The sequence below is a fragment of the Typopeltis vanoorti genome, chromosome 10 (genome assembly GCF_054136105.1).
Source record: "Typopeltis vanoorti isolate ZY-2024b chromosome 10, IOZ_Tvanoo_1.0, whole genome shotgun sequence".
NCBI lineage: Eukaryota > Metazoa > Arthropoda > Arachnida > Uropygi > Thelyphonidae > Typopeltis > Typopeltis vanoorti.
In genome coordinates, this window is record NC_143558.1 from 75275498 (window position 1) to 75294629 (window position 19132).

At 35.4% G+C, this 19132-nt stretch overlaps 1 protein-coding gene across 3 annotated transcripts in view; it reads left to right on the forward strand.

The window, feature by feature from the left end:
- Positions 1-19132, forward strand: part of Cog2 (conserved oligomeric Golgi complex subunit 2) — a 437003-nt gene that overhangs the window by 50097 nt on the left and 367774 nt on the right. For all 3 annotated transcript variants that reach the window (XM_090399142.1, XM_090399141.1, XM_090399143.1), the window contains exon 3: positions 5606-5671. In XM_090399142.1, coding sequence (XP_090255268.1) covers positions 5606-5671 — 66 coding nt within the window. The remainder of the gene's footprint in view (positions 1-5605; positions 5672-19132) is intronic.

The window sequence follows — 19132 nt, forward strand, 5'->3', positions numbered from 1 at the left end:
ATAAAATACAGTTGCTATGCTTAACCTTTTACTTAGGATACCTATATTCCAATTGAGTTTATTGTTGTAAATGTGTAACCTTAGGAATTTAATAAATGTATCTTGAATATCTTAATCTGACTTGTGCCATGAATTGAATCCGATGCACTGCTTGCTAATATCTGAATCTGAGCGAGATAGAATTATTTGACAGAGATCACGACTGCAAACTAAAATAAATTAAGTGAGAGATAAAACTGAGATAGGAAACAATTAGTAAATTGATTAGCTTAGTATATTTTCTCAGGGTTACTCCTTGATTAAGAGGAATTTCTAACCTAGGGATCTCGCTCGCACAGCATGATCAAATAAATATTACCAGAACCTGATTTAGGAGGTGACTCCAGACTGTTAATTATTTAATATATATAATCATTCTAAGATCGGCCTATTGTCTGGATAGATTTTACAGTAAATGCGAGAGTGCAGTGTTATGATAGTTTCATGAGTATAAACCATAAAGTACATAGTTAAAGTGATAACACTGCACAGTGATAATTTAAGACTGATAAAATTAGGAAGAACAGAATAAAGATATAAAAAGAAGTTAATGTCATGACATAACAATAAATGCAGTGACATAACAATGGTGCAGCCGACAGGATGTGATTTGATTGCTTAAACCAAGTTAATTGATCAGTCACGGTAAGTTGGTTTTGAATTCAAGTCAGGCGATCAAGGTGCATTAGAATTTAAGAGAAAGTTTGACTAATTTAGAGAAAAACTTTGTGAACTTAGGTATAAGCATGTCTCCACCAACAAGCTCTGAGATGAATGACTCAGAATTCTATAGAACCATTAACCCGCAACAGGTATTCCCACAATTCTCAGGTGAGGAGAGAAGGATGACATCGAGAAATTGAAAAAAAGTTGGCAGGTGGACAGATTTTCAACTTCTTATACAACTATGCAGTAAGCTAGTAGGGAAGGTGAAAATCTTCCTCTATTCATCGCCAATCCTGAAAGAAACTCTGGAGTGTTCCAAATTTAAAGAAGTTCTAATCTCCCAGTTTTCAAAGATAAGGAGTTTAGAGCCGAACTTGTGGAAACTCCAGAGGATGATACAGAAAGATAAAAAAAAAAAAAAAAAATCAGACTTTTACAATAGGTTGCTGACTTGCGAGCACCCTTAACGTCTCAAGTGAGGACAAGTCGCATTAGATTGGGCTGTCTTCCAACATTTTAGACAGGGGGTGAGGCAAGAATTGAGAGAGACAGCTTTCAGAAAAGAGATAACCAACTTACAGCAGTATTACCAAGTGGTAAAGGAAAGAGTGGAACTGCTAGGAGACATTCGTCCCACAGCTGCTACAGGATTTATTAACTTAATTAAAGAGGAGAAAGACACTAATAATCAACCAGATACTGAGAAAGAGAGTCGTGAAAAGAAGGACAAACATAAGTGTATAAAAGGAAGCGAGGGAAATAGAGTTGAGTCAGTCTTTCAATTGTCAACAAACATTCCTATTCAGAGTGAGGTTCGATCCATAATCAAACAGGAAATAGAACGATTACAACAGCCTATTATGAAACGGCTCCATGTTGTGCTTGGTCAACTGACAGCAGCCTCTATGAGAAACCCAGAGCCTTCATGTCTTCAGGACGGAAGGACCAAAGAACTAATTCATAAGGAGGTCGAAAAGTTACAGCAACCATTATTTGATAAATTAGACACTAATGCAGAAATTGACAAAATTATCTACTCGGGATACCGCAGAGTCTCCTTCAACCTCGGATGGAGTTACTGAAAGATATGAAAAAAGGGAACCTCCCAGATGCTTCAATTGCAATAGGATTGGGCATCTTGCTCGCAATTGTCATAGCAGTAAACGGTGCTTCAGTAAGAACAATCATGAAGAATCCAGATCTCACGTGTGTACTAACCAAACCTGGAGCAGAGGTAAATGACCTCAAGAACAGCCTTTTGGAATAACTGTAGAAGGGAGGATTTGTGGAAGATATTTTAGAGCATTAGTAGAGACAGGATCCCAAATCTCCATTATTTCAGAGAGTTATTTCAAGAAATTAGAGCCCTATGTGAGAAGGAGCATTTCGTATTTTAGGAGACCTGTTAGATTATCAGGAATAGCCTCCTCTACCATTCTTACTACCAAGTCAGTGAGCTTAAAGGTAAAATTACCTGAGTACAATATGTGTGTTTGGCATGAGTTCTTGATCCTGCCAAGGACCTCTCTCCCACACATAACACTGATACTTGGAAATGATTTCCTGATGAAATACAAATTCTCATGCAATTATGCAAGGAAGGAAATACGTTTTCTTGGAAGGGAGAAAGTTGCCAGAAGGAAACGGAGAGCACATTACTTGGGTGATAGAAAGAACTCGCTCAGCATCAAGTCCCAATGTAAGAAAAATTTAGAACAAACTGAGAGGGGAGAGAACCATGTAGTGTGCAGTCAATTAGGACCAGGTGAGAACACCCGACCAGAAGAGAAGAGACATCCGAGTACGAGTGACATTACAGAAGTTAAAGCAACCATTGAGAATGAAGTGGTGAGCAAGAGTCAGGATGATATATGTCAAAGGGTATAAAGGATAAATTATATCTGCATCAAAGAAAAGGTTGGAAGAAGGTATGTAAAAGTAGAACATGATCAGTATACAACACGAAAGGGGAAAGACAGCCATAAGCCTACAGGTTGTTTCTACAAACAATGGAGTGTGCAACATAAAACATGGAAAAAAAAAAGAGGGGGAGGAAAGAGGACACATCAGATGTACTTCTGCCAGAAGATAACTTAAGTCTCGAAATGGCGAAGCATCCCTCATCCCAGAGAATTGAAGGATAGAAAAAAAAAAAAAGGTTTTTTTTTTTTTAAAGGAAAGGGGAAATTTTTGTTGGATCTTGAATGAAAGATTTCCTTAAAGAAATTATTTATTCAGGATTCAACAAGTTTTAGCTAAACAACAACGAAAATGGTTGTACATAGGTAAAGACACATTGTTTAATGAATCGTATGCTAGTACTATTTTATGTAATATTACTTAAAGGTAAAAGATGTAATTTTTTTGTAAGAATTTATAATGGAAGAAGTATTCTTTGTAAGATATATGTTAAGGCATGTAACAGAAGCTCAAAGTCCACTGACGAAAATCTCAGGTGAATTGTGTAGCTACAGCAAATTGTCTGTGTGCGGGGCAGAACGTGCTCGGTGTTTTTCAGGAAGACGTGGCACTTGCACGGAATTCTCCAGGAAGACGTGAATAGAAAAAATGACATGTGCGCAAAAAGAGGGTGCCGGGCAGAAAGGTATGGGAGTGAAGAGGGCACCAAAGGTAGTGGATATAAAAGGGGTTTGTCCCCCTTTCAAGAAGTCTTACCCTTCTGTCTGTTTTTGCTTTGGATTTTCTTGTGAAGTTGGGGTGAGTTCGAGATCTTGTCGATAGTGTGTAATTATTCACGGCCATTGTTTCGAGATGTTGTATGGAAGGAACAGATGAGGAGATAATTGGCAGCGTTCCGAGCAAACTTAAAGGAACTGACTGCCATATACGTCCACGTGGATCGATCTGAGCCATGCGGTTTCTAGTCCATGATGGGAAAGAAAGGCAGAACAATGAAGTCCAAGTCTAGCTTGTGAGACAATTGTCTAGAAGAAGAACGGACGTTCCGTGGGATGAAGTAAGGATAAGAAGACAGAATGAATATACTTCCAGGAATATGGTAATGTTAAAACCTTTTGTAATTCTTTGTTAAGAAAGAGAGGAATATTGTAATATAGAAGAAAAGAGATGTTATGTTTCAGAACTCTATACTTGTAGGAAAAGGACTATAGCGAATATTGGATAGCAGTGTTTTACATCTTAGAGCCATTTCTCAAGTAATAAATTGAATGAATTGTAGTTTGAATTGTTGTGAGTAATGATCTATAAAGTTATCGATGTGATTGAATTAATTTGAGAGAACGTGTAGACTAGTAAGGATATTTAGAGGATGCTAACAAAATTTTGTGCTATGGAATTAACCTATGCTTAAATTATTGTATAAAATACAGTTGCTATGCTTAACCTTTTACTTAGGATACCTATATTCCAATTGAATTTATTGTTGTAAATGTGTAACCTTAGGAATTTAATAAATGTATCTTGAATATCTTAACCTGACTTGTGCCTTGAATTGAATCCAATGCACTGCTTGCTGATATCTGAATCTGAGCAAGATAGAATTATTTGACAATGACCAAAACTTCCAACTAAAGTAAATTAAGTGACCTAGATAAAACTGAGATACATAACAATTAGTAAATTGATATTAGCTTAGTATATTTTCTCAGGATTACTCCTTGATTAAGAGGAATTTCTAACCTAGGGATCTGGCTGGCACAGCATGATCAAATAAATATTGCCAGAACCTGATTTAGGAGTTGACTCCAGACCGTTATTACTGAGGATAGGGCTCCATTCAGAGGTCTACACCCTTTGTTAATTATTTAATATACTTAATAATTCTAATAATCAGCCTATTGTCTGGATAGATTTTACAGTAAAAGCGAGAAAGCAGTGTTTTATAGTTTCACGAGTATAAACCATAGAAGTACATAGTTAAAGTGATCACACTGCACAGTGATAATTTAAGCCTGATAAAATTAGGAAGAAGAAACACAATATAGATATAAAAATAAGGAAATGTCATGACATAACAGTATTGTCACTTAAACAGAATTAGAGAGGCAGTAATAGTAAACCAGGTTTTATGGTAGAAACAAGACCCAGAGACACCAAGATTTGGTGGATTAATGCAGTTAGAAGTGCCATATGGAAGGCTGATGTATAAGATCTAGCAATATCGAAAGACAATTGTCAATAGTAAGTTGATTAAAATTTCATGTCTGTATCTGTACATCCCTTTAGGGTGCATATCAAGAATTTAATAATGATGATGATGAGTTTTAAACAGTGAATTTAAAGTAATCTTTTGACCTTCACTCCTATGTATGTTTTTTTTTAAAAATATCCATTGGCAAGTGTTTTCATCAAGTAATTTTTTTCATGAAGATAACTGATCTTTTCATCACAAAAGCATGTACTGTTCATGTTGCCTTTTACTCATTTGTTATTTCTCTTTGTGGGTGTTTTTTTTTCTCTCTTCTGAAAATAGTTTCAGGGAAACAGAAAAATATTTTCTCCCTTTTAATATTTTAGGCTCTTAACCTGTCGAGTAACTTGACTTCATGGAAATATAATATCATGATAGAACAGGTATTCTAACTTGTATAATCGGTGCAAATTGCACATATTCTCTGTCATTGTAATTATCAACTGAGTTACAGACACTGCTGAATTTTTTTTTTTTTTAATTAACAGTAAAGTAAATTTTATGCCATAATAGAAAGAAACTTTTCTCCAGATGTCGCGCGTGTGTGAAAAATGATAAATTATAATCCCTCTATTCATGTTGTGTGTAAAGGTATTTCTTTGTTTTATATACATATATATATATTTTATTATTTTTTTTTTAAATGATAAATTGTAATCCCTATATAAACATTTATGTTGTTGTTTGTAAAAATATTTCTTTATTTTATTATATACATATGTTTATTAGGTGGGGCTTGATAAATCTATTAAAAGCTTTGCTGTTCCACTAGGCCAGTTGAAGGAAGAAATCTTGGTGTGTACAAGTAATTCATTTTATATGTATTCCCTTTAAATAAGACTATTTGTTGTTTATTGAAAACATTTTAAAACTTTGTTCTATATATATGTAATAAATTTCGGATAACACAGTTACTTAAATCTAATCCTGTGGCCTCCTCTTTTAAGAGGGTCGCAGCTGATGAACAGTCTGCTTCCATGCCTCTCTATCTCTTTCTTCTGTAAGACGCTTGCCCATCCAGTCTTTGATGTTGGCTTTCCATTGCAGTCGGGGTCTTCCTCTCTTTCCCTCCACCATCCCCTGCAATACTATTCTTGGGAGCTCTCCAGAAGAACCCCCTCATCAAATGTCCTGCAAATGCTATTTTTCTTCTTTGGATACTAGCCATATACTCTTTTCATCTTGAATCTTTTAAGAACCTCTTCATTGCTCACTCTTTCAGTCCAGCTGATATGATCCATTTTTCTCAAGCACCACATTTCAAATGCATTCAATTGGTCACTCATCTCTCTCTCTATTGATCATCCAGGACTTGCATCCATACGTTCCCATGCTCCAGATCATTGTCTTAAGGATTCTTACTTTTAACTATTTGTTCAGATTTCTGTTTCCTAATATGTTGTATATTTGGAAAAATGCTGCTTTTTCTTTTTTAATTCTGTTCTTAATTTCATAATTAGATCTATTGTCAACTATTATCCAACTTCCAAGGTATTCAAAACTTTTTACATTCTCTATTCTTTGTCTATTCAAAGTGATTTCCATCCCATCATTTCCTTTCCTTGAAATCTTCATTACTTTTCTCTTCTGAACGTTTATTTTCATTTTATATCTGTCATTTCCAACCCTGTTCAGTCTATTCAAAATTCTTTGCAAACCTTCCTCTGTTTCACTCATAAGTACAATATTATCTGCATATCTTATATTATATATGAGATATCCATTTATCTTTATTCCATCCTTCAGATCTTCCAAGGCCTCCCTCATCATCCATTCAGTATAGACATTAAAAAGAAGTGGGGACATCCCACATTTCCTCACACCCTTATGAGGATCCATTCAGTATTCTCTCCTTCAAATCTAACCCTGGCTTTTTGAGTTTTATATGTTCTGAACAACAGTCCAATAATTTTTTCATCTATTCTTATTTTATGCAAAATATCAAATAAAACAGTGATTAACATTATCGAAAGATATTTCGTAATCTTGAGTTTTATATATTCTGAACAACAGTCCAATAATTTTTTCATCTATTCTTATTTTATGCAAAATATCAAATAAAACAGTGATTAACATTATCGAAAGATATTTCGTAATCTTGAGTTTTATATATTCTGAACAACAGTCCAATAATTTTTTCATCTATTCTTATTTTATGCAAAATATCAAATAAAACAGTGATTAACATTATCGAAAGATATTTCGTAATGTACAAAGCATAGATATAAATCTTTATTGCACTCGATCGTTCTTTTTCCCAATATCCGTAGTGTTGTAATAGCTTCCCTGTTTCTCCTGAAACCAAACTGTGCTTCATTTAATTCTCTGTATCATCTGTTCCATTCTTCTATATATTATGTTGATTAGAACTTTTGCAATGTGGCTAATCAAGCGGATAGTTCTATGCTTATTGCAATCCTGTAGTCTTGGGAACAGGAATAAAAATATATCTTACGAAGTCTTTAGGTATTCTCTCCTCCTCCAGATTTCTATTAAAGATGGATAGAAGTTCCTTCCTTTTCCAATGCCTTCAGCAACTCCCTCTTGAATATCATCCACTCCTGGAACTTTCCTATCCTTTAATGACTGCTTCAGTTTCCCATTCCTTAATTTCTGGGGTATCATCATTTTCTATCTGATCACATTCCAGATTATCTTCATCTCCATAAAGTCCTATTACATACTTATTCCACCTTATCATTTTTTCATTTTTTTCCAACATATCTTTCCTCTTTCATCCTTCAACGCACTGCTTTTTATCCTTCTCTTCTTCCCCGAAATCAAGTTCAAGCCTTCATAGACCTTTTTCATATCTTTTGTTGTATCTTTGTTGTACCTTGCAAAAGTGATTGAGCCATTCTTTCTTTGCCTTTTTAGCCAGAATTTCATCATCATCAAATTCCTGCCATGTACTCTCAAGGTGTGTACAGGATATGGTAGTACTACATGAAAAATTTACATCATTACTAACTTCCTATCTACAGTTTTCCTCCAAATCAGTCTGTTACTTGTCAAGACTCCAACATTATCAGATCTTATATTTCTATCGTCTAAGGCACTTTGTACCGTATCAATCCATCTATATCTTGGTCTTCCTCTGGGTCGTTTTCCTGCCAACCTGGAGGAGAACACTTGTTTTGCTAATCTTTCCTCGCCCATTCTGTTTAAGTGACCACCTGAGATTAGCTCTACTAACGCATCTCTGGATACTGACAATGTATAGTTCTTTCCTAATATCCTCGTTTTTAATAAGATATTGCCATTGATGCCATCTGTTCACACCTCTAATCTTTCTCAGGACTCTCATATCTGCAGTCTCTAGTCTTTGGTTAAGTGCTTTACTTTTGACCCAGCTCTCGGATACATAATTTAAAACTGGTTTGAACACTGTCTTGTATACAGCTAATTTAGTGTTCTGAATTAGCTGTATACAATTTCTCTCTTATTTCATATGAATTTGTTCAATTGACTTCCTACCATACCAGCTTTGTTGATTCTGTTGTCTATTTCCGTATTTAATTTACCATCTTCGCTAAAAATCGTTCCTAAGAAGCTGAAATGATTTACTTGTTCTATAGGTTTTCCATTCACAACGCAGTTGACATTTTCAAAGATTCTGCCTATTTTCATCGTGTTTGTCTTTTTATTGCTGACCTTCATACCATATCTATTACTACAGTTATTCAATTTAGTCAGGGAATCTTGCAGACTTGTAGCAGATTTATTTAGAAGTATAACATCGTCTGCATAAAGCAAAGAGCTGACATCTGCAATTTTGATATCAGGTTTAATACCACTTTCCTTCATGATATGATCCATATATATAATGAATAACAGAGCGGATAATGTACATCCTTGTCTCACGCCATATTTAACATTAAATCATCTTCCTGTACTTCCTTCAATCCTAACTGCTGATTTACAACTCAAATAAAGACTAAGTATTGCTTGATATAATGCCTCATTGACACCATATAACTGTAGTGTATTGAATAGCTTCTCTTTGGGCACCTTGTCATATGCCTTTTCCAGATCGACAAAATTTAAATACAGATCTTTGTTATATTCCCATGCTTTCTCAACTATTTGTTGTAAAGTGAAGAACTGATCCTAACAGCCTCTATTTGGCCTGAATCCAGCTTGTTCTTCACCAAGCTTTTCTTCCACAATTCTTCTCAATCGTTTCTCAAGTATATTAACATAAATCTTACAAGGCACACTCAGTAGGGAAATACCTCTGTAATTCTCACATTCAGTTTTATTTCCCTTTTGGTATATGGATACTATGAGAGCTCTACTCTAATCATCAGGAATTCGTCCCTCTGTCCATTCCTTTTGAACTATGCAGTGCAGCCACTGTAAGACTTTTATACCACCATACTTAAGCATTTCTGGTCAAATATTATCTACTTCTGCTGCCTTTCCACATTTCAAGCCAGAATTTTTACTTGTTTATTGATCTTTTTATATCTGACTTGGGCTTTGTTGTTGTTCTTATTCTTCCATTTTCTTCTTTCATCCATTTTTCCTATAACTTTCTCAGTAATCCAGGGCTGGCTTCCTCTCCTCTCTGTCTCACCCAGAAGATGTTTAGCACATTCCTTGATTTTTCTCTCTTAAATCAGTCCAGATTACTTCTAGAGGTTTATTAGTATCAATATTCTCATCTTATTTTATTCAGCTACTCTAAGGAGCTTTAATTTAAATAAAAAAAAATAGTCATCCTTGAAATATGGATGTATTCAGGTAGATCATACGCAGTACTCTAAAAAGGATGTTGTTTCCAAAACTATTTTATGTGATTCCTGCTGTAAAAAAAAGGATGAATGCATTTTCAGAGAAAGATAAACTTACAGTTCCTTCATGGTCTGATACTGCCCAAAATTTCCCTGCCATTCTTCCTTGCATCCCTTTGCTTTCCTAGATGCTGATGACAATTCTGAGAATTTGAATTATCTATCTCTGCAGCTGGATTTTCTTTAGTATAATTATCCCAAACCATGCGATCATATTTCTTGGCAATGTCATTCTTAACAATCAAACTGGCTTTACTTCTCTAATCCCACTTACCAAGCTGGAAGAGATGTCAAGTATTTGCTGTTAATAATAAGCTAACTTGCATTGTCCATCTATCCCTCAGAATACTTTACAGTCCAACATGCTGGACTTTTTTTCTTAATCTGCTTTCCTTCAAAATGTATTGTATCTGTGATCTCTCTTTTTGATAACAAGCCATACCCTCATCGAAGCTTCTGTTTCTGTGAAATAGCCTTCATCCAGGCAATCTGTTTGGTGACTTTGGTGCCACATTGGATGAGCCTTCATATCCAGTTTATCTATAATACCCAACCACTGTCCAGACATTGCAAGTGTCAAAGCAGTCTAAGATATTATTAAGGGAATATTAAATCCCACATTGTTTTAAAACCGAATAAGAAACTCAAAGATCGGAATCAAAGAGTTTCATGCCGAATATAGTAACTATAAACATATCGGCGACTACTAGCGTAAGCTAAAGCACGTAGTTCAAGTATGTAGTACAAACTAGGGCAACTCGTTGCAATGGTGGAGAAAGTTCTGATTGCTATTCTTAGTATTTTCCATAATGTAAAACCCATCTCCTAGGAGATGTATGATGTTATACATTATGGTGGGAGGTTGCTACCCAGACCAGTTTCGATCTATATTGAGATCTCATCAGTGAGTAGCTAGACCAAAGTGAAAAGAACTTATATACTCTTATGAACTTATATACGAGTTGTCAAAAAGGTGCACCCATAAATTATTTAAAGTAAAGAGCCAATAGGCTTCGTTTCGGCGATGTAAAACATTATAAACCAATAATGTTTTACATCGCTGAAATGAAGCCTATTGGCTCTTTACTTTAAATAGAATAAGATATATTATCTTGGCTTGTAATATTTTGTGGGGGAAGAAGCAAGAAACACGAATCTGAATGGACTAAACTGCAAAAAAACTTTCCTCACATTCAAACAGGTAAAGCCTTCTGATTCCTTACCAAGACTATTGAGTGCAACGTGTGCCCTCATGCTTTCACTTATCACACATCTAAGTGGCACCATCATTCTCTTCCTCTACTGTATCAAAATATCTTCCTGAATGCTGCCAATGATTTTTCACTGAAAAAGGCATCAGAAGAATTCTTAACTGCTTTGGACATCAGTAAGTATCCTAGTCAAGATGAAATACTCCCCCCCCCCTTTCCCAAGCATGCTCAGAATTTAGGCTCCAGAATTAACACCCATCTCATATTTATGCATGCAGCATGGCAAACTGTCATTCTTTGGCATCTATTTCACAGCATGTAAGCAAGCCTATATTCATTCTGTCCAGTTAAGATTTTCAACAGCCAACTTTTTCATTACTTGCTGAAGACTCACCAGTTAATTAGTGATGACCATAGTAGATCCAACAGAAGATATATAATAAATAATACTGAAGTGCTTAATAGATTTAATACAGGAAGTGACCACAGACTAGTAAGGGCAAAAGTATGCATCAACAAAAAATGGGAACAGAATAAGCTCATAAGAAAAAAAGTCCAATTTAGTGAATCTACAAAACCTCTACCGCAATAAAAGCTGTTATAGAGAATCACTCAAAAATGAACTAAAAAAGTTGAACACAGCTACTAACATCGATGATGCTAATGAAATCTTAACAAAATATCTTGAATTGTTCACTAGAAATAGGTGTAAAAAGGCACCAAAGAGAGGAAAAACTAAGACAAGACCTTAGATCTGATGAAGAAAAGAAGAGATATGAAAAGAGATTTGAATGACACCAATAAAATAGAATATGCGGAAATTTGTAAAACTATACGTAAAAGGATGAAACATGAAATTAGATCGTATAATACTAGGAAAATTAAAGAAACAGTAGAAAACAATAGTAATATGAAGGTCTTAAGATGAACATTATCAGCTGGAACAAAGGAAATAGATGCTGTAAGAGGAAAAAATGGTGAACTTATAAAAAAAAAAAATAGAGATGCAATAATCAAAAGAATTCAGGAATTTTATACTGAACTCTATGAGGACAAAGCCCCGAGACATCGAGGATCATTTATGGATAACTCGAGTGAGGAAGAACACGATGCTCCCCGAGATCTTACAAGGTGAAGTGGAAATGGCACTGTGGGAAATGTAGAATGGAAAGGCCCCAGGAGGAGATGGAATTATGGTAGACTTCTTAAAACTTGAAGGAAGCCATGTCATCAAACAGCTGACTAAACTCTTTAATAAATGCCTAAAACAGAAAAAAAATCCAAAAAATTGGAAATTCACTTCTAATATTAATTTTTAAAAAGGGCAATAAGGAAGAAATTAAAAATTAGACATATAAGCCTTAGTATAAGCCCCCACCATATATAAAGTCTTCACAAAAATTATAAATAATAGAATAAAATCTAAACTAGAGGGAATGCAATCCTGTGAACAAGCTGGATTTAGAAAGAATTACAATACCTTGGACTATATTCACACATTAAGACAGCTAATTGAAAAATCAATTGAATACATTAAACCCTTATGTTTGGCCTATATAGACTATGAAAAATCATCTGATTCAGTTAAAACATCTGCAACACTAAAACATATTTACAGTAATGTAACTTGTTAAAAATTAAATTATATAAAAACAGTGAAAGTTCCCAATACAAAAATGCATCCAGCAGGGCAACATCATATCTCCTCAATTATTTACAGCTGCACTAGAGGAAGTCTTTAGAAACCTTGATTGTGAAACAAAAGGAATAAACATAAATGGAGAAAGGCTACATCATCTGAAATTTGCAGATAATCTAGAAGATCTGGAAGAAAGGCTAAATTAGCTAAATGAAGCCTCCAGAGTAATTGGATTAAAAATAGAGAAAAAACAAAAATAATTAGGAATAAATACATAAACCATAAAAATGTCAAAGTTGAAAACCATGAAATAGAACAATCCATTTTCATTCATTTCGTGTAACACTAAAAGAAAGAGTCATGAAGTAGAACAAGTTACTTCATATGTATATTTGGGCCAATCATTATCCTTTGAGGATTGCCAAAGAAAAGAGATTGAAAGAGGAATTCACCTTGGATGGCTTATGGAAAAATGAGACTTATTCAGAAGTGACATCCCTATAAGTCTAAAAAGGAAAGCTTTCGACCAGTGTATACTTCCTGTCCTAACATACAGAGGAGAAAAATGGACTTGAATAGAAGCCCTGAACAAAAAGCTGAGAACAACGCGACATCACATGGAGAGAAGTATGCTAAAAATAACATTAAGAGATAGGAAGACAAGTACCTGGATAAGATCTCAAACAGGGGTCATGGATATTGTAAAATACATTAAACAGGGTAAGTGGAGATGGGCTGGCCATATTGCCAGATGCAGCGATCGGAGATGGACTAGAAAAACAACAGAGTGGAGACCAATGGATGGAGCAAGACAAAGAGGAAGACCGAGAAGAAGGTTGAGGAATGAACTGGAACAAATTGCAGGAGCAAGATGGATGGGAGAGGCAGACAATCGAGTGGTCTGGAAAATCATGGGGGGAGACCTTTGTCCAGCAGTGGACAGAACTAAAAGGTTGAAGAAGAAGCAAGCCTATATTCATTCTGTCCAGTTAAGATTTTCAACAGCCAACTTTTTCATTAGGGGTGTTTAAGGGTCAAAGTTATATAACTGAGAGGAGACCTCCACCGATTTAGCTGACCAAATTGTATTCTTATTGGCTTAAACCAAAATTTCAAATGATGGTAAACGTGACAGAATTTCATGCTGGCTGGGGTGTAGCTCGGTTAAACAAGCCTCCCCCCAGTTGTTTTTGCCAGGGAACCAGGGCAAACAGCGAAAAGTCAGCTACTGGAACAAATCCTTAAACTTTTACCTAACTGCATTGTGAATGGAGAACTTATAGAACAAATAAAACATTTCAGCTACTTAGAAACGATTTTTAGTGAAGATGGTACATTAAATATGGAAATAGACATTAGAATCAACAAAGCTGGTATGGTAGGAAGTCAACTGCATAAATTTATATGGAATAAGAGAGAAATTAGCCAAAACATTAAATTAGCTGTATACAAGACAGTGTTGATACCAATTTTAACTTATGGATCTGAGTGCTGGGTTAGAAGTAAAACACTCGACCAAAGACTAGTGAGCACGGATATGAGAGTCCTGAGAAAGATTAGGGGGGCAGATGGCATCAGTGGCAATATCATATTAAAAATTAGGATATTAGGAAAGAACTTGATATTGTCAGCATCCAGGAATGCATTAGCAGAGTTAATCTCAGGTGGTATGGTCTCTTAAGAAGAATGGAAAAGGAAATATTAGCAAAACATGTGTTCTCTGCCAAGTTAACAGGAAAAAAAAACCAGAGGAAAACCAAGATATAGGTGGATTGATACAGTAAAAAGTGCCTTAGAAGACAAATATAAGACCTGATAATATTGGAGTCTTGACAGGTAACAGACTGATTTGGAGGAAAATTGTAGATAGGAAGTTAGCAATGATGTAAAATTTTCATTTAGTTCTATCATATCCTGAACACCCCCAGGAAATTGATGATGATGATGATGATGAACCTTTTCATTACTTTCTGAAGGCTCACCAATTAATTAGTAATGACCATAGTAGATCTAGCCAGCTCATCTGCTTTTGAATGCAAGCCATGGCAATTCATGTGGTCAAAGCTATCATTTTATGGTCTGCTCTTCTGTTCTTGCTATTGTGTTGTCGGTTTCTCTCTGGTTGTTAACAGTGTGTCATTGCAGACAGTGTCCTCTCTTCAGACTTTTCAGTACTCCGGAACATTAATATTTTTGGTCATTTTCTCCACCTATGCATTAATTACTTTCTTCTAATAACTCAGATTCTGTTCATAGTTTGCTGTTGACAATATACTCCATTCCCTTCCTTTATTATTTCTCCCAAGAATGATACCACTTTACTTTTCCTTATCTCAGATCTCTAGTCAAGGTCAAATTTCTCTTTTTGGACTTGCACCTTTGGCCTCTCCTGTCACAGTCACATCTTGCTCTTGACATTTCTAGGGCATTTGTTTCAGAATGATAGATGGAAGATAGGATGTCTGGTGGAATGATAGTAGTCTGCTCAGCAATTTGCTGAGCAGACTTCCATCATTCTGAAACAAACTGCTCAGTCTACCACTTCTCTATCATTCTGACAAAGTGTCAAACTTCTCTATCATTCTAACAAACTGCTCAGTCTACCTTTAACCCTTTACAGTTAGGTTCCTTTCTGTTTGTTCACTGCATTATGATGGTTTCTTTTCTTTAGATGTTCCACACCAATTCTGGTGTACCTCATGTCAGTGAGAGGTAATTTATGGTCAACGGGCAACATCAAATCCTATCTGTAGCTGTACTGACGACAGACTCCATTCCTCTTCATTTGACAAACATTATGATACGTAGCTTCAAAGATCTTCCATAATCAGTGCCTTAAACTTTGATCTTGTTATTCTTCAGTAGAATAAGGATAATTTTGTGTACTTGAATGCTACCAAAATATAGTCTTGTCTTATTTTGCAAGAAACAGCTTTTTTTCATTTATATCTGATAATACCTAGATCTTCAAAAAAAGTATCAGCTTTCTCTTCTTGGGCAAACTTACACTTCAAATCTCTCCTGTCATAAATGCATTTCAGCCATAGCTCCTTCATTTTCCAAAAAAATTCTATACTCATCATCATCGTCTTCAAATTCCTGACATTTACCCTCAAGGGGGTGTACAGGATATGATAGTACTTAATGAAAAATTTACCTCCTTATTAACTTCCTATCTACAATTTTCCTCCAAATTAGTCTGTTACTTGTCAAGACTCCAACATCATTACCAGATCTTATATTTCTATCGTCTAAAGCACTTTGTCCCGTATCAATCCACCTATATCTTGGTGTTCCTCTGGGTCGTTTTGCTGCCAACGCAGAGAACACTTGTTTTGCTAATCTTTCCTTGCCCATTCTGTTTAAGTGACCATACCACCTGAGATTAGCTCTGCTAACATATTCCTGGATGCTGACAATGTCAAGTTCTTTCCTAATATCCCCATTTTTAATATGATATTACCATTGATGCCATCTGTTCACGCCTATAATCTTTCTCAGGACTCTCATATCTGTGGTCTCTAGTCTTTGGTCAAGTGTTTTACTACTGACCCAGCTCTCAGATCCATAAGTTAAAACTGGTTTGAACACTGTCTTGTATACAGCTAATTTAGTGTTCACCAATTTCTCTCTTATTCCATATGAATTTATTCAATTGACTTCCCACCATACCAGCTTTGCTGATTCTGTTGTCTGTTTTTATATTTAATTTACCATTTTCAGTAAAAATCGTGCCTAAATAGCTGAAATGTTTTACTTGTTCCACAAGTTCTCCATTCACAACACAGTTGACATTTTCAATGATTCTGCCTATTTTCATTGTCTTTGGTTTTTATTGCTGACCTTCATACCATATCTATTACAACAGCTATTCAATTTAGTCAGAGAATCTTGCAGACTTGTAGCAGATTTATTTAGAAGTATAACATCGTCTGCATAAAGCAAAGAGCTGACATTAACATCTCCAATTTTGATATCATGTTTAATACCACTTTCCTTCATAATGTGATCCATATAGATAATGAATAACAGAGGGGGATAACGTACATCCTTGTCTCACACCAGATTTAACATTAAACCATCTTCCTGTACTTCCTTCAATCCTAACTGCTGACTTACAACTCAAATAAAGACTAAGTATTGCTTGATATAATGCCCCATTGACACCATATAACTGCAGCGTATTGAATAGCTTCTCTCTTGGCACCTTGTCATATGCCTTTTCCAAATCGACAAAACTTAAATACAAATCTTTGTTTTATACAGACCCATGCTTTCTCGACTATTTGTCGTAAAGTGAAGATCTGATCCTGACAGCCTCTATTTGGCCTGAATCCAGCTTGTTCTTCACCAAGCTTTTCTTCCACAATTCTTCTCAACCGTTTCTCAAGTATACTTGCATAGATCTTGCCAGGAACACTCAGTAGGGAAATACATCTGTAATTCTCACATGCAGTTTTATTTCCCTTTTTATATATGGGTACTATGAGAGCTCTACTCCACTCATCGGGAATTTGTCCCTCTGTCCAGGCTTTCTGAACTATGCAGTGCAACCACTGTAAGACTCTTATACCACCATACTTCAGCATTTCTGGTCAGATATCATCTACTCCTGCTGCTTTCCACATTTCAAGCCTTTGATGGCTTTTTCTACTTCAAGTATGGATATGTATTCCTGACCGCATGCCTGGTCAGTGTTTTTTACCACTGTGCTGTCATCACTGCTTGTTTCATTTAGCAGTTTTTCAAAGTAATTACTCCATACTTCAAGGATATCTTTTTCTCCCATTTTCATGTCACCTTTATCATCTCTAATTCCTTTTACAGCACTCTTTCCTCCATTCTTAAGCTTCTTCAACAACCTCCAGAATATTTTGCCACCTTCTTGATATTTATTTTCTATATTCTTGCCAAAGTCCTCCATGACTTTTGTTTAGCTAGTTTTACACAGTGTTTAGCATTCTTGCATTTGTCTCTATATTCTCTAAGAGCACAAGCTGACTTATTTGGCAGGAACTGTTGATATGCTTTCTTCTTTTCCTTCACTGCCTCTTTAACTTCCTATGTCCACCATGGAGTTCTAATTTTTCTATCCTTACAGACAACCTCACCATATGCCTCTCTGGCAGAATCAATCAATGTTTTCTTCAGAGTTTGCCACTGAATCTCCAAGGTTTGATTCCTGTTCTCAAACTCTTTCATTTTCTTTTCAATAATATTTCTGTATTTTAGTCTACAGTTTACATCTGAGAGCTGCTCAACTTTTATTCGCTTTAAAACTTTCTTACATGTTATTCTTTTCAATATGAAATTCAATTTTATCCTGCTCAAGACTAAATAGTGATCACTTTCAATTTCAAATCCTCTGTACACTCTGGTGTCCTGCACCAGGGAGAAAACATCACTATCAACAATAACATAGTCAATGAGACTTTTCTTATTCCTAGCCTCTTCTCTCCATGTGAATTTGTGCACATTTTTATGTTGGAACATGGTGTTAGTAATTACCAGTCCATGACCTGAGCAGAAATCCAACAGATATTTGCCATTATTATTAGCTTTACTCTTTTCTCCAAATTTTCCCAAAATATTTTTGTATGTCTGACAATCATTTCCTACTCTGCTATTTAGATCCCCAACAAGGACCAACTTTTCCTTTTTCATTGTGTCAGTTGCTTTTCCTGAAGCCTCAAAAAACTCCTCCACTTCTATCTTAGTAGACCCTTCTATGGGACCATAGGCACAAATAAGTCTCATTGTCCAGTTCCCCATTCTCATATTTGCCCACATTACTCTACTTGAGACTGACTGCCATTCAAGAAGATTAGCCTCGTATTTTGTGTTGAATACTATGGCTACTCCTTCTTTTCCTTGATTGTCATTGCCTGAATATAACATTTTGTATTTATTGCTCAGAAAGATCTCACCAGTTTTTGTCTTTTTTGTTTCAGTCACCCCTATTATGTCGATCTGGTACTTATCTAATTCCTCAGCTAGCTCCATTTCTTTGCCATTCAGGCTTCTTACGTTGATAGTACTGATCTTTAACTCTGGTGATGCTGAGTTTGGGTTTATTTTCAGATTTGTTCCAGTAGCTGACTTTTCGCTGTTCGCCCTGGTTCCCTGGCGAAAACAACTGGGGCCTTGTTTAACTGGGCGACGCCCCACCTGGCAAATATATAATTGTATACTTATATAATAATTCTTATTAATTCTATTCTTTTAATTCCAAATCTTCCCAACTTTTGGAATAGTGTTCATACACATAAAATCCTCTTAAGAATGTTTGATGCTATTCCAGAAGAGAAAATCCACTTGAGTATTATCATTGAACCCATCTAGTAGAATTTTCTGTGATTAGTGTTCTAGAAAGTTTTAAAAAATACTAACAATAGTGCTTAGAAGTTGTTTTAGATGTAATTTAGATGTTATTTCAATTAGATATAGATTAAGTTATATATGCAGGTTATTCTGTATTTTTTATAACATGGCACGGATGCAACTAGAACAATTGCACTCATGACCTCCATGTTCAGAGTCCAACCTGAACATGGAGGTTTGCAAAGACTTCATGCAGTGTAGTGTCTGTGAAATGTATTCTTGACTGTGT